This window comes from Vanessa cardui, chromosome 9, assembly GCF_905220365.1.
Source record: "Vanessa cardui chromosome 9, ilVanCard2.1, whole genome shotgun sequence".
NCBI classification, from domain to species: Eukaryota; Metazoa; Arthropoda; class Insecta; order Lepidoptera; family Nymphalidae; genus Vanessa; species Vanessa cardui.
The window spans coordinates 10,476,370-10,502,438 of record NC_061131.1 but is presented as its reverse complement, the minus strand read 5'-3'; the positions used below and the strand labels follow the sequence as shown (position 1 = coordinate 10,502,438).

The window sequence follows — 26,069 nt, the reverse complement described above, 5'->3', positions numbered from 1 at the left end:
TAATCAAATATTTCTGAGTGAGTGGCAATTCTTAACACGTTCTCTGAACAAAGTATATTGTATGTATATAAATCTTGTTTAACACTTATCTCTTGTAAGACTTAAACTCTATTTGTTAAATAACATGTTTACACAAAAAGTGTATTAGCTAGATATACTCACCTTAGGCTTCTGTAAATAAATCATTGTAAGTGAATTTAAATATTCACTATTGGTGTCAGAGCTTACATATATGTCGTTTTCCTTAAAATTTATCTCCTTATTTATGTTGAAACTTTCCTTGTACTAATAAATAATTAAAGGTGCAACTCGGTACATTTGTTTTTATCCGATTTTAGGTTAAATGTCCTCAAAACAAAGATTATGTTTGCTAATTCCACCATGCTTCAATGCGGATTAGTCGATACTGGATACACGTGTAGCGGATTTTCATGCAACACATGCAGGTTTCCTCACGATGTTTTACTTATCCGTCGAGCAAGAGATGAAATATTAACACAAATTTATCACATGAAAATTTAGTTGTGTTAAGTTTGAACCGACAATATTCGATTAATATTCAGGTATTCTAGACACTGGCCCACCTCGACTCTGAACAAATACAATAAACGAGTTTAAATGTTGTAAATTTCTTTCACTATAGAACGACGTAACCTCAACCACATTACAAATAAGTTACCTGAATATTTTATTCCCTGAGAGTATACTACGAATATGTATTTCAGGATAACAAGTCTCAAGCCGCAGGTAATGCTTTGAAAAATGGTGCATACGTAAGAATTTCAGACGTAAAGGAAAGTTAAATCACCTTGTTAAATTGTTTGACAAGAATCCTATGAATATAGTACACAAAACTAAATATTGTTTTTGATTTGCCTTTTCATTATAAATGTTAAGAGATACAAAAGAAGCAGTCTCATTACCTTATATACTAATAGCTTCTATTCCCAGCTTATTTGTATGTTTTTGTTTAATTTCTTTATCTCTTAAAAAATCTTACATCTTTCAACATTCCTCAGATTTAGAAGCATTAATTTTAACTCTAATAGTTTTCGCCTGACATGATTTGTAGGTGCAGTAGTGTTCACTATTGATTATGAATATATACGTTGTTGTCACGTGTACGAATTATTTTAATACCTGTAATAAAAGTAGCCTTAGTTACTCCTTATTCGTGAAGTCCCGTCCAAATCGTTCCAGCCGTTCCATAGATTAGTCAGACAAAAATTGTAAAAAATGTTATTCCCGTGCATACATATGTACATATGAAATTAGTAAAAAGAGCATATTTTTAATATTTCAAATAGACACTCTAATTTATATGTCTAGAAGATATCTTAAACTTTTTTTCCTGAAATAATATGGACATACAGTAATTCTTACGAAGTACATACATTCGACATTGATTATTAGGTATAGACTACGTTACAACGTTTAAGACAGCACATTCAATTTTTTTTTTGTTTATATTAATTGCACGTATTGCGTGTCCTCGTTTTCAGTTTAACCTTGTGCTATTTGATATCGATGCATAAATCTAAATTTTAGTTATCATCTAAAACATTAGTTTTGTTTATTTGTATGCGTAAATGGCGACAATTTTTATTATAAATTTATTGGAACCGCGCAGCTATTGCACTAAATAATATGTTTCACAAACTAAGTATTTGGTAGCAAAGGTATCTAAAAAAAAAAAAACTTTTTAAAACTTTAGCCCTCGTAATCTGTATGTATTTTTTATACCTAATATATAGGACATCAACGTTTCCTTCATAATGGCAGAGAATTGATGCAAAACTATACCGTCGTATATGTATAAAACGAAATTTTATTGGAATCAATTGTATCAGAATTTATATCGTAACTTATATAAATAATAATAATACTTAATTATGTTTATAATCTATGAAATATGTGGCTTAATAATAAGATGTCTTGTACTTTTGATGTCTAACTAACTATTTCAAATAATAATAATTATTAAAAAAGATTGACATGTTGCAATGAATCTAAATTTGATTTTGATTTATCTAATTTATATAGAAATTAGAAAGTTTTCGCCTGCGACTTCACTCACGTTATAGGGATTGGTCGTAAGGTGGAAGTTAAAGAAGCTTATGTCCCGCCTTAGTGTTCAAAGTTGCAATCCCATTAATAATAGTAGAATGATTTATAGAAGAGAGATTGGAATAATATTAGTTATTAGATAATGTTTTCGCGACCCAAAAAACTTCCTAAAAGGGCTCAATTTGTTATCATTGTTTTTGTAACATTTTACGGTGTGCTTTTTCCACTAAGTATTTCTTAGTTGTAGGCGGAAATATTAATAAGTAATAATATATTCAAAGCAAAATATTATATCGTTTATATATGTATATTTTTATTTAAGAATTGTACATTAGCATTGCAATTATAAATACATATTATGATCAAGAGTGCTGATTATAGACTAAGCAAGAATATTCTTTACTATTTTCTTTTATAAATTATCTGTCTTCACAGCTAGAATATATTTTTGTTAAAATATATGTAGGTGTTTGTTTGAATCATAATTAATGTTAAAAATATGGTTAGTTTTAATAATTAAAATAGTTTTTTTTTATTTCGTAACATTGCAGAATTACTACACGTACACGAGCAACAGATGACAAAACTCGAATCAACACAACCGTCTGTAGCCATAATTAAGCTGATTAAAGTCCGTCCTCAATCAATTTAATTTATTGTGTCGCTTTAAATCTATAGCGGAGACAGCTGGACGAATCCTTAAATGGTTAAATGTAAGCGAATTGTCAGAGTGAGATAGAATACATACATAAAAAAGAGGTCTTAATACAAAATCAATCACGTTACTAATTCTACAGATGCCATCAGATTTTTGTTGATATTTATTATTTAAAAATGATATATATTTTTTTATAATTATACATATAAAAAATTAACTTAACGTTTATAGAAATTAAGATTTCTATAAACGTTAAGTTAACACGTGCTGTGTTCCTTGAGCTTAAGACAAATATATGAACAGAAATGATAACTCAATTGTCGTTTTCCGTAATCTTCGATAAACATTTGCTTGTTCTATCCACTGGACAACCTTGAATTTTTATCACCATTGTTTTATGTATTCCTCGATAATAGGCAAATATCGGTACCACCTGGGAATGTACAACAATAGATAATTGCCATCAAGCTAATAGCTTGCATTTGTAAATCTAGTCCATTTCAACCCCAAAAAGACGCAAGTTTGCGCGTTAACCGCTAAAAAAACACCATTTGTCGTATCTCCACGATTTGAGAACATTCCGATAGCCGCTACAGGTAGTATCGGAATACTTGGCGTTGATATTTCGAGCCTCGTTCAGTTCCGCGGTCAATTGGAAGGCAAAGCCAAATTGGCTTCAAAAAAGCTGGGCGTGCTCAGCAAGGCGAGACAGTACTTCACGTCGGCCCATCGCCTTAAACTTTACAAGGCGCAAATTCGGCCTCACATGGAGTACTGCTCTCACCTCTGGGCGGGTGCTCCCCAGTACCAGCTCCTTCCATTTGACCGCATCCAACGTAGAGCGGCTCGAGTTATCGACGATCAAGCTCTTTCCGATCTCCTTGATCCTTTGGCTTTGCGTAGAGATGTCGGATCACTCTGCATCTTCTACCGAATTTTTCACGGGGAATGTTCCGAGGAATTGTTCGGATTAATCCCGGCTGCTGAATTTCACCTTCGGACATCTCGCCAAAATTCTAAGTTTCACCCGCACCACCTTGATGTCCGAAAATCCACAACAGCGCGATTTCTCAGACATTTTCTGCCTCGCACAACCACTTTGTGGAACCAGCTTTCGCCGGCGGTTTTTCCGAACCGATACGACATGGGAACCTTTAAGAAAAGAGCCTACTCCTTTTTGAAAGGCCGGCAACGCACCTGCAAGTCCCCTGGTGTTGCAGGTGTCCATGGGCGGTGGTAGTCACTTTCCATCAGGTGAGCCTCCTGCTCGTTTGCCTCCTATGCCATAAAAAAAAAAAAAAAAAAAAAAAAACTTTCAACGGAAATTGAATTGGAATATTTTTAATAGGCATTAGATATATATAACGAACCATAGCCAGCTATCATAACAGTGCAGTAGAACGAATAAAAAAAACAAAGCTAGCGCAAGGGAGATTTAAAATTAAAAACCGCTGAATAGACGTGGTATTTTTTAAAGCTATATGTCGTGTTAGCTCACATTGGCGCTTCGCATCCGGCACGCTGCATTTTAACGAAGCTTCTATACGCGGCCGCCAGATAACGGAAATTACTGGCTGCGGGCATACATCTCACCGCGTTAATGCCTAGCCATCCTGCCAGCCTGCCTAGCCCATTCAAATACCATATTTACGTTATGAGGGCATCATTAGTGTTCTCATGCGATTTTTAATTTACAATAGAACTACGTTCGGAGCCCTCCCCTCCGATGTCGAGCTCGGGTAGCTCAATTATACTATCACCTTGTGTCTAGATTTAAAAACGAGAATAGAATTTCTGATCAGACTAAATAAAAATCTCGAGTCTTTTCAATAGAAATGTATTTATGGTTGTGCTATGAATTAATAAATGGAATAATTTTATAATTTATATTCTTTCATCGCACCTAGCATATACCTAACCTGATATTCCATTATGCAACGTACGTTATTAAGAGATTGTATAGTTAGAAATATCATTAAAGCTTTTTGGCCACATGATCAGTTATTTTTTAATTTGCATCATCAAAACAATTTCAATGTGATTAATCGATATTTGCTTTTTAAGCAATTGTAATGAGGTTACATTTAGACTAGTTTCCCCACGGGTGCTGTGTTTGTTCGCCCGTCAAAAAGTTGGTAGCGCACATGTTTAGTATTTGCGAACGGGCCTCGACGGAACTCTGTTCAACTTCCCTCATTTACATCGGCCATGGCCATAGGCGTTTGCTTTTGTTTGTGCTCGTACGTTCTCTTAAATATTTTTCGCATTGCGCGATCACAGAACCCATCTATTAATTTAACTCATTTATCAAACATCGCGATTACATCTATTAAGTAGTAATCGCGATGTTTGATAAATGAGTTAAATTAACAAGAAGTTTTCTAGATTTTAACAAATCTTTACAAGTAAATTTGTATCAAAACAAAACAAACAACAGCCTGTAAATTCTCACTGCTGGGCTAAAGGTCTCCTCTCCCTTTGAGGAGAGGGTTTGGAACATATTCCACCACGCTGTTCCAATGCGGGTTGGTGGAATACATATGTGGCAGAATTTCTATGAAATTTGTCACATGCAGGTTTCCTCACGACGTTTTCCTTCACCGCTGAGCACGAGATGAATTATAAAGACAAATTAACCACATAAATCAGCGGTGCTTGCCTGGATTTGAACCCGTAATCATCGGTTAAGATGCACGCGTTCTAACCACTGGGCCATCTCGACAAAAAATTGTATCGTTTATACATAATAACTGACGAGAACAACAACACTTCGATATTATTTAATGTTCACAATACTTTCAATTAACAATGCAAGCACATTAAGACAAAAGTTTTAAAAATAAAATTATTCTTTGTGTAATAATTAATACATTCATATTTGTAATTCTTGAATCATTATTTATAATTCGGGTATCCGTTTCGTGCGAGCCTAATTGGGGCATATAATTGCCATAACCTATTAACTCGTACACGGCTTTACAACATCCGAGATTATTTATCTATCTTCCTCCTACATAGCTTTCATTCAATTTGACCTCTGCACGCTTTTAATGTAATAACGCGTTTGCTATCTCTCACAACAAAACCTTAGTGTGCCCGAGTGCTTTTGCTCGGATAAGTAGCAGTTTTAATGAATTGAATTCAATAATTCAGTATGGCTTTAGATTACGTATCGTATGATAGACGTCTTTGTGGGTTTCATCAAATTAATGTATTATAATCTAATTATATAAAGTAAACTTTGAGTAATACTTCTTCAATATAATATATATATCATCGTTTTTGTATGGTTTCTCGCTCATATTTGTTTGTTAGATAATCAGTTAGAACTACATATATTATATTTATATGTTTTCTTATTTAGTTTTCGATCAATTATATTATCCGAGTAGGTTAATTTGGTAGGTTCTGTTATTTAAATATTGGGTAATAACATCGAAAAGACAAAGTGAATTTATGAGCACCGCTGGGTAATCTTAGCAAAATACAAATCTTAACTGAGTATAAATCAAAATAATACAACGTATTCCTCACTTCAAGCGCTGGAACAAGTAATCTAAGTAAAGACACACATTATCGATAAGTTGATTTATGTCGAGTTCATTCGAGCTAGACTTCCGGCTGCGTTCAAACGAAGTGTTCCTTATTAGATGACTCGTTAATCACAACAGGAAACTAGACTATAAATATACCGTTCTATCTTTATAATTTGCTTCGTAAGCACTTGATGGGAACATTATACTTTTTTTTAAGTTAATTAGTTTGGGACCTCCGCCATATGATACTAACTGGTCATAAATACTCATAGACTTTGGTTGTACAAAATATTTATCAACCCTAATATCGTCAATACGCTATTTATACACACCTAACATATCACACTGACTTACTCACGTTTTCAACCGGAACACTAGTATTGTAATACTAAGTATTGCCGTTTGGTGAGCAAGTATTTACAGATGGATTAGATCAAAGCTCTACCACCAAGTTAATATATTTGTTTCAATATGTATATATTTCATGTATGTAGTACTAGCTGTTGTAATTTGTTTCATAAAAGAGGGCTATTAAAACAATGCATTGTTACATTCGCATCGTACAAAATTGAAATCGAAACAATGAAAAGTTTATGAAACTCCAATGTGCTTGTATAAGAAAATGATTCAAATGCGTCTCCATTCATAGCCCATGGGCGATACCGTCGCGACGGCTGGCGGACGCTTCGTTTTTATTTTATTTTCACGTCGCGCTAACTCGAACCGCAAACTTGGATTTTGTCATGAATAATTTAAAACATTCCCTTGCATTACTCGAGATATTACAACCTGCCAGATCGATTGCCTCGAAATACGAATGTATTGATTTTATTACGGGAATCCGAGTTCGCATATATTTCATATCATATACGAATGAGGACGTCAAAACAAAAGTTTTCCTTTTATTTATTATTTTATTAGTCATTTTACGTGCTATCTTCGTTTCAAACGAAGTATACTCTTCCTCAATAAACTGGTTATCATTGTTAAGATTCGTTCAGTAATTAAAATTATACGGTATATTAGTAATGTGAATTTAAATATATAATAATTAAATTCATATTAGTAATATACCGTATAATTTTAATTACCGAACGAATCTTAACAATGATAACACCCGTTTATTGAGGAAGAGTTACTAATAAATAGATAGGTATATGTCATATTCATTATATATATGATTAGGCGTATCATGATTGATCAAAAAGAGTAACTACAAAAATCAAAACCAATATAAACTTTATTCAAGTAAGCTTTTACAAGCACTTTTGAATCGTCATTTAACAATTAACTGAAGGTATCACCGGTTCGGAAAGTAGATTCTACCGAGAAGAACCGGCAAGAAACTCAGTAGTTACTCTTTTACAACATTTAAAAAATACTGTTATATTAGTTAAATACAATTATATATGTATGTAATGTATCCTGCCTGGAAGACAACAGGTATTAATTCCATGTTTTTTCGATCATACACTCTCACTATATAATTCATGCCAGTTTATTTTATCGGAAAAATATAAAGGAAACCACCTTGCACGTTTTTTTTCGGACGGGACGAAAGACGGCTGGCATGGGCAATAAATTGAATAAAAAAATAATCCATTGCTATATCTAAGCTCCTCCCACCCCTTCCTTAGTATTTTTAAGACATTTGTTATAATCGTTTGTGTAAGTCGCTTACATTATAAATTAAATCCATGTTTCAAACTTCAGCTTTACACACTCAGTAGTTTTGGCTGTGCGCTGATAATAAACAGCCAGGACAAACGATTTTAAAAGTATAGATCTGCTGGGATACTGTATGTGTCTGAGCTCATGCCGTCTAGACGGAATAATAGTTTAACAAAGTACCTTCAGATAAAGTTGGCACATGCAGAATGGCAACATTTTGAAAATAAATCGCTTCGATAACTGAACCTCGAATACTATATCAATTGTCATGATTAATGTAACTTATACTAACATATCTGATTCGTATACTTTTAGATTGTATAAAGGTGTAATGACTATATTCTGTTCGTCAGGTCATGTCGGCGGCTGCGGCGTGACAGACGAGGTGGTACAATGGATGGAGCGCATACAAAACTCCGGAGTAGACGACGAACCTCCAGTCTCTGCCACCCCTACACACACTCATCACTCGTCCGCACCAAATCCTCCTCATCCAAACAGCCTCAGGGACGATTCGTCGAGGTATGTGTAACGAACTACATAGAAAAAACTATCCGCCGACTCTGCGAATTTATTCGCTTTGATGTCGCATATGGAGAGACGAGGTTTTTGCGCTTATTGCTTTCAGGTTCCACGGTAAAAATAAAGTTGTCAGTGTCAAGCAACTCTTACAGTAATATTCGTAGATCAATATATTTCGGTCTAAGGTAATGCTGTTATATTTTGATTAATTTTAGGCACTGGGATTTCCTCCATCACAACAAATACTCGCGAGCTGCTAATTCCGGTGAGCACACGCGTGCTCGGCGTGCGGCCCCCGACGAGAAGATACGCAACATGTGCTCCTTGTACATACAGACCGACCCGCTGATATGGCGACACGTCAGAGAGGGCTTCCCGGATGTAAGTGGCTAACTCGCAGATACTTATTACAGCTAACTTGGAGCCGAGTTCATTGAATAACGGTCTAACGGTACGAAAAATGGACCGGTACACAAAATTACATACAATTCAATCTGAAATTTGTCGCTAACACGATTACGTTATATTCGGTGTTTAGTTGATAGAATATTATCTATCTATTTAAAACCTTTTGATTAATATAGTCGGCCGCAGCTTCGCTCGCGTATTAGAATGTAGGTTGTCATGTGTTAGGTGAAAAAGTAGCCTATGTCCTTTCTTGGAGTTCATGTTTGCTTCACAACAAATTTCATCAAATTCGGCTCAGCGGTTTGGTCGTGAAAGAGCGACGGACAGGCAGACAAGTTACTATAGGCTACAGTTACTTTCACATTTATAATATTAATAAAGATTAGATACTACTTCAAAGTCTTATTCAACCTAAAAGTATTATACTTGCTTATTGATTAATTATTAAAATTTAACTACCAATTTCGAAGGTCTCCAATCTGAGTGTTAGACAGACAGCTATAACAACTACTTATAATATTTATTTGGTAACCTAATTTTATGTATCTGTGCTTAGTATTATAGCTAGTATTTACAGGCATAATCAATACGCTGTGCCCGTGATTACTGATTAACTAATTGACAGCGCATCGACAATTAAAGCTAAAAACATTATTACTGATTTATGTGCGTTATTTATAATTAAGCGTTGGGTTTAAAATGAATAAAATAGATTAATAGGTTGGGGAAAAAGTTTCTTCGTATTTTATATGAAAATTCAAAAAGTTTTTTTTATAGTTTATTTACATTTGACTAAAGTATGTAGGTGCCATTTTGTTCTATAACTTTTTGCCATCTTGTTGGTAGTGACATGATCCCATTGCTGTAAAAATTTTGGGGCTTCTAATCGAAAAACTGCGACAAGTGGTTTTGGCAGTCCTCTCGTGATGTTAACCTGACACAGCCTAAGGAATTCTGCAGAGACCGAAACAGATGAAAATCTGAAGGTGCAAGGTCAGGACTATACGGCGGATGCATTAATACCTCCCAGCCAAACTCTCGTAATTTTTGTTGAGTGGCTAAAGATGTGTGAGGTCTAGCGTTGTCATGGTGAAAAACCACACCCCTTCTGTTGATCAATTCTGGCCGCTTTCTCTCAATTTCTTGCTTCACAATCTCATCAATTGTTCGCAATACAGTTCTGAATCGATGGTCCTGCCGGGCGGTAACAGCTCATAATGAATGATGCCCTTCCAATCCCACCATACACACAGCATTGTTGCGAGTTAATCCGGGTTTTGCCACAGTCTGTGAAGCTTGACCGGCCTTTGACCACGATCTTTTTCGCACGTTCTTGTCGTATGTGATCCACTTTTCATCACTAGTTATCAGCTTCTTCAAAAATGGTTCGGTTTCATTACGTCGTAATAAAGAATCACAAATGAGTACACGGTTCATTAGGTTTGTTTCAGTGAGTTCATGAGGCACGCATATATCGAGCTTTTTTGTGTACCCAGCTTTATTCAAATGAGTCAAAACAGTTTTGTGGTCAATTGCCAGTTCTTCAGCTACATCGTAACTACTAATATGCCGATCTTGCTCCACTTTTTCAAAAATGGCATCAATTTTGTCCGTAACAGGGCGACCAGAGCGAGATGCATCTTTGATATCAAAATTTCCGGCTTGAAAACGCTTAAACCAAACTTGCGCTACTCTCACAGATACTGCATTAGGTCCATAAACATCACAAATTTTTTTCGCGGCTTAAGTTGCATTTTTACCTTTTTTATAGTAAAATTTTAAAATGTATCGAATTTCTTCTTTAGATTCAATCATTTTAACAACAACAAAAACAAATGAAAGTCACACAAATTCCTAATTTGAATTTGGAAGTGCCTTCTTTAAAATTAAAACTTTTTAATGATACCAAAATCAGCCAGATACAAATGGTATAGCCAAAGAGATTTTATTACAAGTTCATACATACTATATGCGAAAAGACTTTTTCCCCAACCTAATATTTAAACGAAACTACTATTGTATTTACTTACTTATATACAGAGCAGTATCAGTCGTAGATCCATAATACAACTGCCTATAATTAATCGCACTGGAGTCTGTTTCAATCGAAGTCGGATTATTATAATCTTGGAGCTAGAGACTCTCTTCGGAATGTTTTTAACAAAGTAGGAATACTTACTGTTGCGTCACAGTATATATACAACAATATTATGTATATTCACAGTAACATTGATCACTTTGATAAAATCAGTGATAATCATTGTATGTGCACTAGGAGTAAGGATAAGCTTATAACGCCAAGTTACCGACTCCGCAAAGTCAAAAAATACTTCTTGGGGCAAAGTATCCGTTTCTATTATAAAATTCCGCAGACATTTTTAACTTTGGCGTTCCGTAGATTCAAATCATTTATAAAAAAATACATTATTAAAAAAGGCATATTATTCGATACAAGATTTTATAGATGATAAAAAAGCGTGGAATCAATACCTGTTGACTTCCAAGCAGAATATATTAATTTAAATAATTGTATTTAACTAACTTGACTTTGTATTTTTAAATGTTGAAAAAGAGTACTACTGAGTTTCTTGCCGGTTCTTCTCGGTAGCATCTACTTTCCGAACCGGTGGCAACTTCATTTAATTGTAAAATGACGATTCAAAGGTGCTTGTAAAGGCCTACTTGAATAAAGTTTATTTTGATTTTGATTATAGATAAATAAACCTCAGATTTATGTATTGCTACGCAATTTTTTAATAGCTCTGCTATACTGTACACTACCCATAGTTCTTAACTCATATGTCTTTACCTATTATAAAGCACTATACCTCTTATCTACTTTAATTCTTCATCCAAAGTTTCCATAACAGTATCGTCGACGTACATAATGATGTTCTTTGCAAAACCATATTGAATATTATAGATTCAAGTTCTCTACTAATAATTAAAATCACTGTTGAATTCTGGAACGTAACTTGGAATCTGATACAGCTTTTTTTTTGTTATTCTTTTCATTATTCTTGTGGTTAGGTCTTTTTAAGTTAAATAGGATAAATTTGAACAGGGTTTAAATAGGGAATAAGTTCCAAAGGAGGCCTTTAGCCCAGCAGTGGGAATTTACAGGCTGTTGTTGTTGTTTGTTTAGGGTAAATTTAGTTTAGCTTTATTTATTGATCATTTTCAACTGTGCTTTGTCCTAAATACACTTTTCTTAGTTCTTTATAACATCGTGCCAATTAGAAGTCAAAATTTTGTTTATTGGTCTTTTGTCATCTTGTAATTGTAATAAACTAGATCAACGTACTAGTTTACGTATAAATTATAATGTAATACTTTTTACTATAGTAAAAGCTATAATTATACATGGCGACTCTATATAAATTAAATTTTTGCAATTTTCTTTGATACATGGTCGTATTGTTATATGTGTTGCAGCACCGTGATCCGAACAAGAAGAGCGAGGTCGACATGAAGACGAGAGAGGAGATCCTGTCGCTGATATCGCATCACGTGACCGCAGTCAACTACATATACAGGGATACGAAGTTTGACGGGCGCAAGGAACACCGCAATATACAGTTTGAGGTTCAAAGGATAAAGGTATGCCTCTGTCTGGTGGAATGTAAATAGCTCCCGTTTAGTGCGCCCTGACCTTTATTAACACTGCTATATGTGTGATCTACTTCTTCCTTTATGATATATTCATATTGCTAAATGACGCCTAATAAAATTTATATTTTATGTAATAGAAAAACATGTAATTCACCATTGACACTTCTTGTTGACTTTTGAAATTCAATGGGAATATTTAGTTCACAATCATATTAATTTCATTTATTCTGAATTTGTGTGTATCGTACTCATTACATCGGCTTTTTCCCGTTCTTAGTATGATTATAAAATAGGTGATATGATATGATTTTTTTATTTCTATAAGATAATAACAAATTTGGGCTAAATTTTCCGCTCTTAATCTGCCGCCCTAGGCTCCAGCTTATTTAGCCTATTGGTAAATCCGCCACTGCTTCTAAATTTTAAGTGGGTGGAACTGCGAGTCGTAACTATTTATTTATTCGTATTATAAACATAAACCCTCAATGAAACACGCTTCTTCTCCTGAAATAAGCTTTATGCGTTTTGATTTAGTGTTTTCTTCTTATTTTCATTATCTATGTAGTTATTATGTACCAAATATGAGTTTCCGAAAAAGTAACAACTTTACAATAACATATACTTTTATAATACTTTGTTATCTGTAATTCGTCTAGTTCGATCACAGATATATCTTGTTTATTTGTTAGATAAAGCTTTACGTTGTGATCACATTACCTTGTATTTATTTACACTTCGATGTGACTGGAATTGATAATAATCTTCATCTCTCGTTTCAAAGTCGTATATATCTAAAAACATAGTTACATAAACAAGACAAAAAATTATAACGAGATTTTAAATATCATTATATGTTTATGACATGTCGTGGGACGTCTGAAATTTTTATAAATGTTGAAGTTATATAAAGGAGACGAAAAAAGCTAAACAGGGTTTTGTTATTATATAAATTTCTTTCTTATTGTAACTATATTTTTAAACGAGTTACATTATATTCTAAAACTGAAGTGTTTCTCTACTATGCTGTGCATGTAATATACGTCCTTCTTTTTGAAGCAATCTATTTATTAAAAAAAAATAACATCAAAATCCATTACGTAATTTGAAAGATCTAATCATACATAAGGACAGCCAGCGGTGAGCGATTTTGTTTTATACTATGTAATGATGTGTTATATTCATTTAAAATTTTAGAATAGAATAGAATAAGGTTTATTCGGGAACACACGCATTTACAAATTAAAGAAATACAAAAGATAAAAAAAAGTAGTAACAAAATTTAACAGGAAAAACAAATGTAACATGCAATTATTAAATAAAAATATACCAACAACAATAAAGAGAAAAGGAAAAAATACTAATATTAAAAAAAAATAACACGAATTAATGATTATCTATCTTTAATGGTGCAATGTCCCCGAAAAGGAATGTCCTTCAGCTATTGTTGGAGTTTTGCTCCAGAACTGGTTTACAGTGACATCCATTTTGTTATCTGTAATTCTTAGATCGATGACGATTCATCGTGCAACACGCACCCGTTCGCGAGCGAGACGAACCAGTTCTGCTTGGAGAACATCGACGTGTCCAACTTCTTGAACCTGCACTCGCTCGGCAACCACGAGGACTTCTGTCTGGCCTATGTGTTCACGTACAGGGACTTCACCGGAGGCACGCTGGGTACGTCTTAATTAATAGACAAACAATTCTCTAAAATTGCTATTATACAATGTTGTCTTAAATTTTCGCGATTATTACACATTTAAATAAAACTAGTTATAACGGATTTTAATCGCGTATATTAATTATTTTGGACATCCCGACGTTTCGTGCACTTTACAGCGTTCGTGGTCACGGGTAGACTAAGGTGGCAATTGTCTATTTGAAGAACAGAAGAAAATAATATTTTCAACTACCGCCAATGATTTCTCAATTGGTATCTTGAGTAACGTTCCGGTTGCACGCAGAAGGCACTGACTGTATCTTTAGGCCTTGCAGTCTGTTGGATTTCGGATTTTAAATTTTTAATAAGTGGATCCCAGGTGTTAGAAAAGTGCTCGAAACGTCGGGATGTCCAAAATAATTAATATACGCGAATAAAATCCGTTATAACTAGTTTTATTTAAATTACTATTATGGTTATTTTTTTAATAAATTTCGAATAAAAACATTGTCATTTCAGTTTTTGTGATTACCATTTATTAAAATCTATTATTATTTATTGACGACATCCATGGTTGAGCGGTGTGTACACCGGTTTTCATGGATACGCCACTCTGAGGTCCCGGGTTCGATTCCCGGCCGTGTCGATGTAGATTACCATTAGTTTTCTATGTGTCTGTGGTACCGTCGTTACTTCTGATTTTCATAACACAAGTGCTTCAGCTATTTACATTGGGATCAGAGTAATGTATGTGATGTTGTCTCATATTTATTTATTTATTATAAATTCTATGCTTATTATTATGTGACTTTGGCTAGTTTGAAAGGATTATTTTCATTAAGAAGGTGGTGAAACTCTAAGTTGATTCATTAGTAGTGGTTACAGCCTGAGATATCAATCATAAGACCGTTAGTTCTCGGCCTGTACGATCCCGTGCGTTACAAATTTGCCTTTCCATCCGATTACGAGAGTGAACAAATAGATAGTATACTTGTACATTATACTCAGTGTGATATATTGTTGTTAATTAGTACAACCAGGTACGTTGATGTTGTTTAGTTCCTCCGGATTCAAACAAAATCAACTTATACAATCTGTAAACTTAGTACAATTAAATATACGCAATTGATTGGATTGTGTTTAGGCTTTGTTAATGCTGTATGGACGTTTAGATATATATTTTTGATTTTTTATGTCATAATAAAAATCAGAATATATCATAATTGATATAATATCATTCTAGTCCGTAATGGTGTCCGAGTCTTCGTGAGTATTCTAATTTAACAAAAAAGTTATTGTTGTAACCTAAGTTATTATTTACAACATCAGCTTTATTAGCCAGTTTATTTAGCCAGTGATTGTCCCGTCAAAATCGATCTTCGAGTCGCGCCTGAAATAAATAAGAACAAACAGACAGACAAAAATTAAAAAAAAAACTATTTTGGTTTATGTACCTACCGTGTAAATATATATGCATTTAGTAAAAAGCGGTTATTTTAATATTACAAACAGACACTTCAGTTTTATTATATGTACAGTTAATATCGAAAGATACACGACATTAAGATTAGCAATGTGTTAACAGGCCGTTATGGTTGAATAGCTGACTAAAGTACGAACCGTCTTTTCTTCACAATGGGCTTACAACACATTGTATAATATAATTGGGCCACGACAACGTTATCCTCGTGTAAACAATTGATACCGGGATAAGCCAATTAGTATTCGATTGTCATTAGAGATGGAACGGTGATCTATCAGTTAAGACAATATCGATCAACTTGCGTTGTTCTCTCGGCGTGAATTGTTGATTATACGATCGAGTATAAAGTGTAGAATGGCTGAAATGATCAACGGAATCGTCAAAACAAAACCCAGTGCGTTTTAATATAAAAGAAATTATTTTTTAAGTGTAATTCACTCGAGGGCTTTAATTATCCATGTGTATGTGGATGTCGAAACAATATTTAAGTCGAAAAAACTTTGACCTTGAATCTATGTATAATCTAGCTACGTAAGCTACTTATCGGGCTAGGCAAAGTCATATGTTGAAGGAAACTAAATGTTGTCAAACTCAAACTGTTTTATTCAATATAGAAGTATTACACTTTCTTATTGACGGTCAATTGAAACAGTACCACTGGTTCGTAAAAGAAAATGAATTGCCCTATGAAACAACCGTATGTATACAAATCTTCATGGCTATGGTGCTGGGAACAACTAAAGCACTCTTAGGAAGCTTTGGCGTAAGGCATACGACTGACCGAAAAATTCTTCCAAAAGTTTTCCATACAGTTTTTACAAAGCGGCAACCCGACCAAATTAAACGAATAAGGGTAAGCGATGGATTGTGGGACCGTAATGAGTAACCGGTGTCCAGGGCTGGCGTGGGTGGCGAGTGCGAGCGGCGCGTCGGGCGGCATCTGCGAGAAGTACAAGACGTACACGGAGACGACGGGCGGCATGTACCAGAGCACCAAGCGCTCGCTGAACACCGGCATCATCACCTTCGTCAACTACAACAGCCGCGTGCCGCCCAAGGTCAGCCAGCTCACGCTCGCGCACGAGATCGGACACAACTTCGGATCGCCGGTTAGTGGACACTCTTGTATCTTTATTTGTAAATTGACTTAAGTTGTAGGATTAATTAGGATGTTGGGGAAAGAAATACAAGTCTAATTTCTACTCTGTTATTCGTCACCTGATCGTTCACATCCATCTCTCTATCTTTCTCTCTTAATTTTTTATTTACGCTACTTTCAGGCTTCCTCTTATATCCAACCGTTTAATTTTACTTTAGTTTCATGACATTTCTTTGGATCCTTATGGATTTTCTTATGTAATTATTATGTATTCGTATGTATGTGACTATTCCTTAACTTTACTATGTCATTAAACTAAATATTTGATGTCAGAAAACTAGTGGAGTGTAATGTAACTTGAGAACAGATAATAATTTTAACTCTTCGCAATTTGCTCTTAAAGTGAAGGTCTAAGGTTTACTTTAATTCGTAACAGCACGACTATCCATCGGATTGTCGTCCGGGCGGGCAACAGGGGAACTACATAATGTTCGCGTCGGCCACATCCGGCGACCGGCCGAACAACAGCCGTTTCTCTGCGTGCTCCGTCGGGAACATCAGCGCAGTTCTGGACGCGGTGCGCGACGGCCGCAAGCGGGACTGCCTCAAGGAGAACGCGGGCGCCTTCTGCGGGAACAAGATCGTCGAAGTCGGCGAGGAATGCGACTGCGGTGAGCACTTTACTTGGTGGTAGGGCTTTGTGCGAGCCCGTCTGGGTAGGTACCACCCACTCATCAGTTATTCTACCGCCAAATAACAGTAGTCAGTATTGTTGTGTTCCGGTTTGAAGGGTGAGTGAGCCAGTGTAACTACAGGCACAAGGGACATAACATCTTAGTTCCGAAGGTTAGTGGCGCAGTGACGATGTAAGGAATAGTTAATATTTCTCACAGCGTCATTGTCTATGGGTGATGGTGACCACTTACCATCAGGTGGCCCATATGCTCGTCCGCCAACCTATACCATAAAAAAAAAACTACGGATCACTCCTATACAATATATGCAACATTTTAGTACAAACTTTTTTGTGTCATTACATATCTATTCAGTCACGAGCGCGCCATTACACGCTTAATTAATTATTATCATTGTAGATTACTATGAGTGACGGTCATGGTAATAGTTTCTTAGTAAGCGTTAGACATAACAGTAAAAATAGACAAACAATTATGACATAGTATATAAATGTAATTATTTGTTTATGCGCACCGATCATTTTATTGGAGGCACGCGTCTTCGTTTGTGAACAGATCTCTAACTAGTTCCGAGTGGTACTGGTTTCTACATCTAGTATAATCACTATCGACACTGTATCTGTTGCCTTCGCCTGTCGATATTTCAATACAAGATTGGGAATATTTAAATAAAACTAGTTATTACGGATTTTAATCGCATATATTAATTATTTTGGACATCCCGACGTTTCGAGCACTTTACAGCGTTCGTGGTCACGGGTAGACTAAGGTGACATTTGTCTATATTTGAAGAACCTCGAAACGTCGGGATGTCCAAAATAATTAATATACGCGATTAAAATCCGTAATAACTAGTTTTATTTAAATGTGTAATAATCGCGAAAATTTAAGACAACATTAAGATTGGGAATATTTTCAGGGTACAACGATAACGAGTGCAACGATCGATGCTGCTATCCCCGTCAGCTCAGTAACAGCGATATCGAGAGGAACAATTCGGCGAAGGGTTGCAAGAGGCGAGCAAACACACAGTGCAGGTAAGCTATTGCGTTCGATAGCGAGCTGCAGCGCGCGATCTATTGACTTTGCGGAGTCGGAAACGCCAAGTTTCCGACTCCGCAAAGTCAATAGATCCTTCTTGGGGCAAGGTATCCGTTTCTATAATAAAATTCCGCAGAAATTTTTAACTTTGCCGTTTAGTAAATTCAAATCGTTTGTTAAAAATACATTGGTAGAAAAAGCATACTATTCGATACAAGATTTTGTAGATGATAAAAAAGCGTGGAGTTAATACCTGTTGACTTCCAAGCAGGATACATTAATTGAAATAATTGTATTTAATTAACATGACGTTGTATTTTTTAAATGTTAAAAAAGAGTAACTACTGAGTTTCTTGCCGGTTCTCCTCGGTAGAATCTACTTTCCGAACCGGTGGTAGCTTCACTTAATTGTAAAATGACGATTTAAAAGTGCTTATAAAAGCCTACTTGAATAAAGTTTATTTTGATTTTGAATGCGACCGCTGGTACCCGTACTCACTAATCGCGTCGGTGTCCTGCAGTCCGTCGCAGGGCCCGTTTTGATTTTGATTTTGAATGCGACCGCTGGTACCCGTACTCACTAAACGCGTCGGTGTCCTGCAGTCCGTCGCAGGGCCCGTTTTGATTTTGAATACGACCGCTGGTACCCGTACCCACTAATCGTGTCGGTGTCTTCCAGTCCGTCGCAGGGCCCGTGCTGCCAATCGCAGACGTGCCAGTTCGTGTCTGCCGCCTACAACCAGACGTGCCGCGAGGCGACCGAGTGCAGTCACGCGTCGTTCTGCTCCGGCCGCTCGGCCGAGTGCCCCGAGCCGCGCGCCATGGCCAACCACACCAAGTGCAACAACGGTAACCTGCCTCACGACCCCAAAGTAACAGCCTGTAAATTCCCCACTGCTGAGATGACCCCTCATAAAGTAACAGCCTGTAAATACCCCACTGCTGAGATTTCTCCTCTTCCATTAAGGAGAGGGTTTGGAACGTATTCCACGACGCTGTTCCAATTGGTGGAATGCACATGTGGAAGAATTTCGATGAAATTATACACATGCAGGTTTCCTCGCGATGTTTTCCTTCACCGCCGAGCACGAGATGAATTATAAACACAATTAAGCACACATATATAGTGGTGCTTGCCTGGGTTTGAACCCGCAATCATCGGTTAAGATGCACGCGTTCTAACCACGGGGCCATTTCAGCTCAACCCCTCATAACACGCGTCAAAAGTCATAAATTAAAAGTTCCATCCGTTCAATGAGTAGAATGTGACGCCCGTGGTCGAGTGGTGTGTACACTGGTTTTCATGGGAACTCCACTCTGAGGTCTCGGGTTCGATTCCCGGCCGAGTCGATGTAGATTACCATAAGTTTTCTATGTTGTCTAGAGTCTGGGTGTTTGTGGTACCTTCGTTACTTCTAATTTTCCATAACACAAATGCTTTAGCTACTTACATTGGGATCAGAGTAATGTATGTGATGTTGTCTCATATTTATTTAAGTAAGATTTTATAAGTAGAATTTGCGTATAATACAGTGCAAGTGTAAAAGATATAACGATTGTTGAATGTTCCAGGCACACAGCTGTGTATCAATGGCGAGTGCAGTGGCTCGATATGCCTTGCGTGGAACATGAAGGAATGCTTCCTGTCGTCCTCGCCAACGAAGATCGGCGACGGAGTGACAGCGGTTGTGGATCGAAGAGCACTTTGTCAGCTGGCGTGTCAAACCGGAAACGATCCGGATTCGTGTCGAAGTACAGCGGAGTTTGCGCAGTCCGTGGGCCTGCCGCCCGGCGGAATCAGTCTCAGGCCCGGGTCGCCGTGCGATAACTTCCAGGTAACTTAAACTTGAGGAACTCTTTCGGTCACTTATAAAAAGTACTAATTACAGTCTAGTGTCACTTGTTATGAAGTCCCTATCTTAATGTTATAGTACAATATAATTATCATAGAATTACAAAATTCCATTAAAAATATAATATTTAGAAAAAGTAGCTGCAAATCTCTTCGTTTTTCAGGGATACTGTGACGTATTTCTCAAATGCCGTGCCGTGGACGCCGAGGGCCCTCTAGTTAGGCTCAAGAATCTTCTTCTCAATCGAGCCACTCTACAAACGGTACAAGCCTGGGTCACCGAACAGTGGTGGGCCGTACTTCTCGGCGGAGTCGCTCTAATCGTCTGCATGGGTGCTTTCGTCAAATGTTGCGCCGTTCACACGCCCTCCTCCAATCCGAAGAGACCGCCGGCGAGGTGAGTCCCATGTCGTAACCATCATATATAGTACAATAAAATGAAATACAGTATAGAATTTACGTAATGCTCAAAAGATGCTCGATACGAGGTCTACTAATAAAATGTTAGAGAGACTTACACGCGAACACGTTACCGCAGACGGCTGTCGGAGACGCTGCGGCGGCCGATGAACACGTTGCGGCGCATGCGCGGCGCGGCGGGCGAGGCGCGGCGCGGTGCGCGGGAGGCGCGGCCGCCGCGGCCCGGACACCGCCGCGCGCGCGCGCACAAGGGCTACGCGCCGCCGCTCGCCTACGCGCCGAGGGACCCCGGTGGGTGCCAGCGCCCGCGCCGGGCCCGAGCGCACCCGAGCGTACGTATCCGTGTGCACTCTCTCTAAGCTAACGTTTCTCGCGCAGCCTCCGCCCCGGCCGGCCCGAGCGGGCGGCGCGCCGAGCCGTACGCCAACGCGTACCCGCAGTCGTACGAGATGCGGCCCGCGCAGAAAGTCTGACAGTACGAGGCTTGCGCGGCGACGGGCGCGCAGCTGGAGCTGGTGACGCTGGCGCCGGGCGTGCCGCTGGGCGTGCCGCTGCTGCTGGGCTACGTGTGCCGGCCGCCGCCCGGCCCCGACCGGACCGTCACCGTCGCCTCGCAGACCACCATCACGCTGCACTCGCCCGACACGCTGGCCGTCACGTACCACCCGCCCGCGGATGAGCTCGACCCGTAGGTGCCCGCGCCGCTCGAGCGACCGGGCCTGTCCTGCCGCCGGGGTTCCCGCGTATGCTGCGATTGTACATTTGAAGTTTCGGAGCGCGTGCGTGCGTCGGGAGGTGCGAGACCGCTGCGGACGTCGCTGGAGACGTAATGCGACGTGGGTGAATGTTTCCCGTATTCGCTTCGCCCGATAACACGTGACGCCGAAGCGGTGCGACAGGCCCTTTCGTAAATTGCTCAATCGATGTTCCGCGAGCTCAACCTAACCGCAAGGTGTTCTATGAAATTAGCCATTATTTTTATACGAGATTAATATAGTAGGGCGCGAAGTTCCACCCAATGACGCTCGAAGGAACCGCTCCGACCGGACATTTATGTATATTTTTGTATATAAATGACGACTATATAAAGGCTACAATGTAAAAATATCATGCAAATACTTACTGTAATCGTACCGATGTTAGAATAGAGATAATACGTAAGATTGCTAAATAATTTTACTGAATCTCCATAATTGTAATTTTTATAACATGTTATTTTAAAGGTATATTGTAACGTAAGCGGAATGTTGAGGTGCCATTATACCAGTTTATATTCCAATTTTGTTTAATCTTTCTTCCAAAATGTCTTTAAGAGCATTTTTGTTTACGTAGTTATTTCGTCCTACATAGAGTTGTGTGCTTTCCGTTTATACTTTGTGCACTTGAAATTATTTCCAACAGTATTTCGTTTATAATTATAAACAATTAACTTGATAAGTATTTTCCTTTTAAGCACAAAATTAAGTTTAAATATCCTATAAGAGTTACTCAAATACTGCTTAAATTTATTAGTCTTCCTATGACGATATAATTATTTTTAATTTGTAGAGATAATGTGAAATTCGAACAGTATTGCCAAATGATCAAATGTTACTAGACTGAAAAACTCTCAAACTAATGTTATAAATTATTGCATTTGTCTAATTTATTCCGCGCTCGTTGCGCTATTTGGCTCAAATGTACTTTATTAAGTGTATGATTTATCGATGTGTATCAATTAGCATATCACACTATAACACTCATAAACTCTGTTGTATAGTTCAGTTAAATTGATCTCTTATATATATATATTTCATTATATTTCGTAGTATAATAATGATCGTCGTGCAAGCCAAAGAGCATGATGTATTTTACGATCTATACATTAATGATAAGAGTCAATCTTTATAAGTAATCCATATGAATGCCATTATATTAGAGAATGTCGAAACAATACACAAGCTCTTGTTACTTGTAATATAAATATTGTATATTTGTATGTAAACCGCGAGGGAATGATTCCCGCCGTAGAATGACTCGACCAATCGCCTGAGTGAGGGCAAGCTATTTCCATCGTGTAGTTATCAATGGCATTATGTCTTCTAAGTATAAGCTAGTTTACCTACAATAGAATATTTAAATGACATTGTGAATATTTTTAATTAATGACATGAATGTTACAACATGTGATTTCAAAATAACAAAAATACAATAAATTTTACAAGACGCTTTGTTTTTCTTAAGACTCCTTTAAGATATAATCAAAATTCCTGTTTTTCTTCATATTGAAGTATTGAATAAATTATAAGGGCAACACATATTTATTCAGAAAGAAGATACTACCGAGAAGAACGGGCAAGAAAATTTTTAGTTGCGTTTTCACCATCTCAATTACGGAGTATCACAACATAAAATTAAATTTATATATATCTAGCCTGGAAATCAAAAAATACAGTTGATGATGTTTTAGAATCCCGTACCCCTAAGACGTACGTAATCCTTGTTGTTGTTATGACAATTTTTTTATGTTTTCGGAATATTTCCTATACTTGTGCTACAAAATATTGCTGCATGGTTCAGCACCACCAGTTATCGTGTCCGGAACCATCTTGTCGGCCAGCGTTTGCAATGTAAGCGCAAAAAGGATTCCTATTTACGAAATCACATTAGAAACCTCTAAAATTATCAGTGTTTCTGCACTACATTGTGCAAGTATTATTAGTACCCTTTTAAATCACACTATCAATTAAAGAAAACAACAGGATTAAGGTTTTTTTTCCACATGAAGTTTATTAAATATTTAAGGGTTGTCCTATCAAAAATTACTGTTAAGTTTATTTCAAATATACTTTAAATACATGTGTGTTTATTTTAATATTTAATTTTTTCTACTATTTTAACTGTTTTAATTGCTACTTAATCAATTGAAAAAAAATGGGTCGAAAATGCTACAATGTGACGTTATAAGATATAACAGTATATATATTCTCAAGTATGTATATCCGATCGTTAGTTGAAACGAAGACGTGGTTGGAAGTTGGCTCAAAGTATTTTTGGGATTGTATCATATTAGGTTGGGGAAAAAGTTTTTTCGCATATAGTATGTATGAACTTGTAATAAAATTTCTTTGGCTATACCATTTGTATCTGGCTGGTTTTGGTATCATTAAAAAGTTTTAATTTTAAAGAAGGCACTTCCAAATTCAAATTAGGAATTTGTGTGATTTTCATTTGTTTTTGTTGTTGTTAAAATAAGTGAATCTAAAGAAGAAATTCGATACATTTTAAAATTTGACTATAATAAAGGTAAAAATGCAACTCAAGCCGAGAAAAAAATTTGTGATGTTTATGGACCTAATGCACTATCTGTGAGAGTAGCGCAAGTTTGGTTTAAGCGTTTTCAAGCCGGAAATTTTGATATCAAAGATGCATCTCGCTCTGGTCGCCCTGTTACGGACAAAATTGATGCCATTTTTGAAAAAGTGGAGCAAGATCGGCATATTAGTAGTTACGATGTAGCTGAAGAACAGGCAATTGACCACAAAACGGTTTTGACTCATTTGAATAAAGCTGGGTACACAAAAAAGCTCGATATATGGGTGCCTCATGAACTCACTGAAAGAAACCTAATGAACCGTGTACTCATTTGTGATTCTTTATTACGACGTAATGAAACCGAACCATTTTTGAAGAAGCTGATAACTGGTGATGAAAAGTGGATCACATACGACAAGACCGTGCGAAAAAGATTGTGGTCAAAGGCCGGTCAAGCTTCACAGACTGTGGCAAAACCCGGATTAACCCGCAACAAGGTAATGCTGTGTGTATGGTGGGATTGGAAGGGCATCATTCATTATGAGCTGTTACCGCCCGGCAGAACCATCGATTCAGAACTGTATTGCGAACAATTGAGATTGAAGCAAGAAATTGAGAGAAAGCGGCCAGAATAGATCAACAGAAGGGGTGTGGTTTTTCACCATGACAACGCTAGACCTCACACATCTTTAGCCACTCAACAAAAATTACGAGAGTTTGGCTGGGAGGTATTAATGCATCCGCCGTATAGTCCTGACCTTGCACCTTCAGATTTTCATCTGTTTCGGTCTCTGCAGAATTCCTTAGGCAGTGTCAGGTTAACATAACGAGAGGACTGCCAAAACCACTTGTCGGAGTTTTTCGATCAGAAGCCCCAAAATTTTTACAGCAATGGGATCATGTCACTACCAACAAGATGGCAAAAAGTTATGGAACAAAATGGCACCTACATACTTTAATGAAATGTAAATAAACTATAAAAAAAACTTTTTGAATTTTCATATAAAATACGAAGAAACTTTTTCCCCAACCTATTATCATTATATTTTCGATATCGTTTTAATGTAGGATACCGTTTTGGTGACCAACCATATCGTGTGATCGACAGTGGCGTAGCTAGGTAAGAAAGGGCCTCGGTGCATAGACAAAGAATCGGGCCCTCGCACCCTCCTTTCCCATCCCTCTTTAATTAATAATTATCCTTTAAAATTATAGACATCAAATAAGAATTATTGTGCGCAGGGTCGTGATTTTCTAGCTACAGAAACTAAAGGTTTAGTTTAAAGGGCCCCCTGAACTCTGGGGCCCTGGTGCACTGCACCTCCTGGCCCTACGATAGCTACGCCACTGGCGATCGATCTGCAAGTCTTGGATTCGAATACTTACTACATCGTTTTGAAACCAAACCACCAACTCTTTACGAAATTAGTCGATTATGATATCATTAGACTGTTCAGTACGAACACATTAATCTAAGTTGAAGTATATATTTTTAGTAATTCTATTTTGTTTAATAAAAAATAATACGATGTTAAAGGTAAAGCTCTTGATCTCATTGCTTCATATTTAAGTCAAAGAATCCAGCAAGTTTTCATTAATGGAATAGTCTTCTGGATCTACGTTACAAATGAGAGTTCCACAAGGTTCAATTCCTAGTATATATAAATGATCTTTCTTTCTATGTTAAAGGTATTTGTGATATAGTGTTGTTTGCTGACGATACTTCGCTGATTTTTAAGGTTGACAGGAAAAAAACTGACTATGACGATGTGAACGGTGCATTATCATAGATACACAATTGGTTTACAGTAAATAATTTAGATTTGAATGCTCAAAATACAAAATGTGTAGTTTTTACCCTACCCAATGATAGAAAGCAAAATTATAATATATCTTTAAACGGTGACCGTCTTGAAGTAGCTGATACTACGGTGTTTTTAGGAATAGAATTGGATTCCAAACTTCAGTGGAGTTCTCATTTATCATCCCTAACATGAAGACTCAGCTTCGCAGCATACGCGGTTAGAAAAGTTAGACAACTAACTGAACTA

The 26,069-nt window shown here is 37.0% G+C and overlaps 1 protein-coding gene across 1 annotated transcript in view; it reads left to right on the top strand.

Moving 5' to 3' along the window:
* LOC124532237 (disintegrin and metalloproteinase domain-containing protein 10) overlaps positions 1-22,929 on the top strand; it is a 67,440-nt gene extending 44,511 nt beyond the window's left edge. Inside the window, exons 5-16 of the mRNA XM_047107015.1 lie at positions 8,286-8,454; positions 8,670-8,835; positions 12,298-12,462; positions 13,980-14,151; positions 16,515-16,726; positions 17,153-17,387; positions 18,331-18,448; positions 19,132-19,301; positions 20,025-20,287; positions 20,469-20,701; positions 20,843-21,015; positions 21,103-22,929. Of these exons, the coding sequence (XP_046962971.1) occupies positions 8,286-8,454; positions 8,670-8,835; positions 12,298-12,462; positions 13,980-14,151; positions 16,515-16,726; positions 17,153-17,387; positions 18,331-18,448; positions 19,132-19,301; positions 20,025-20,287; positions 20,469-20,701; positions 20,843-21,015; positions 21,103-21,197 (2,171 nt within the window). The 3' untranslated portion in view covers positions 21,198-22,929. The remainder of the gene's footprint in view (positions 1-8,285; positions 8,455-8,669; positions 8,836-12,297; positions 12,463-13,979; positions 14,152-16,514; positions 16,727-17,152; positions 17,388-18,330; positions 18,449-19,131; positions 19,302-20,024; positions 20,288-20,468; positions 20,702-20,842; positions 21,016-21,102) is intronic.
* The last annotated feature ends 3,140 nt before the right edge of the window (positions 22,930-26,069 follow it).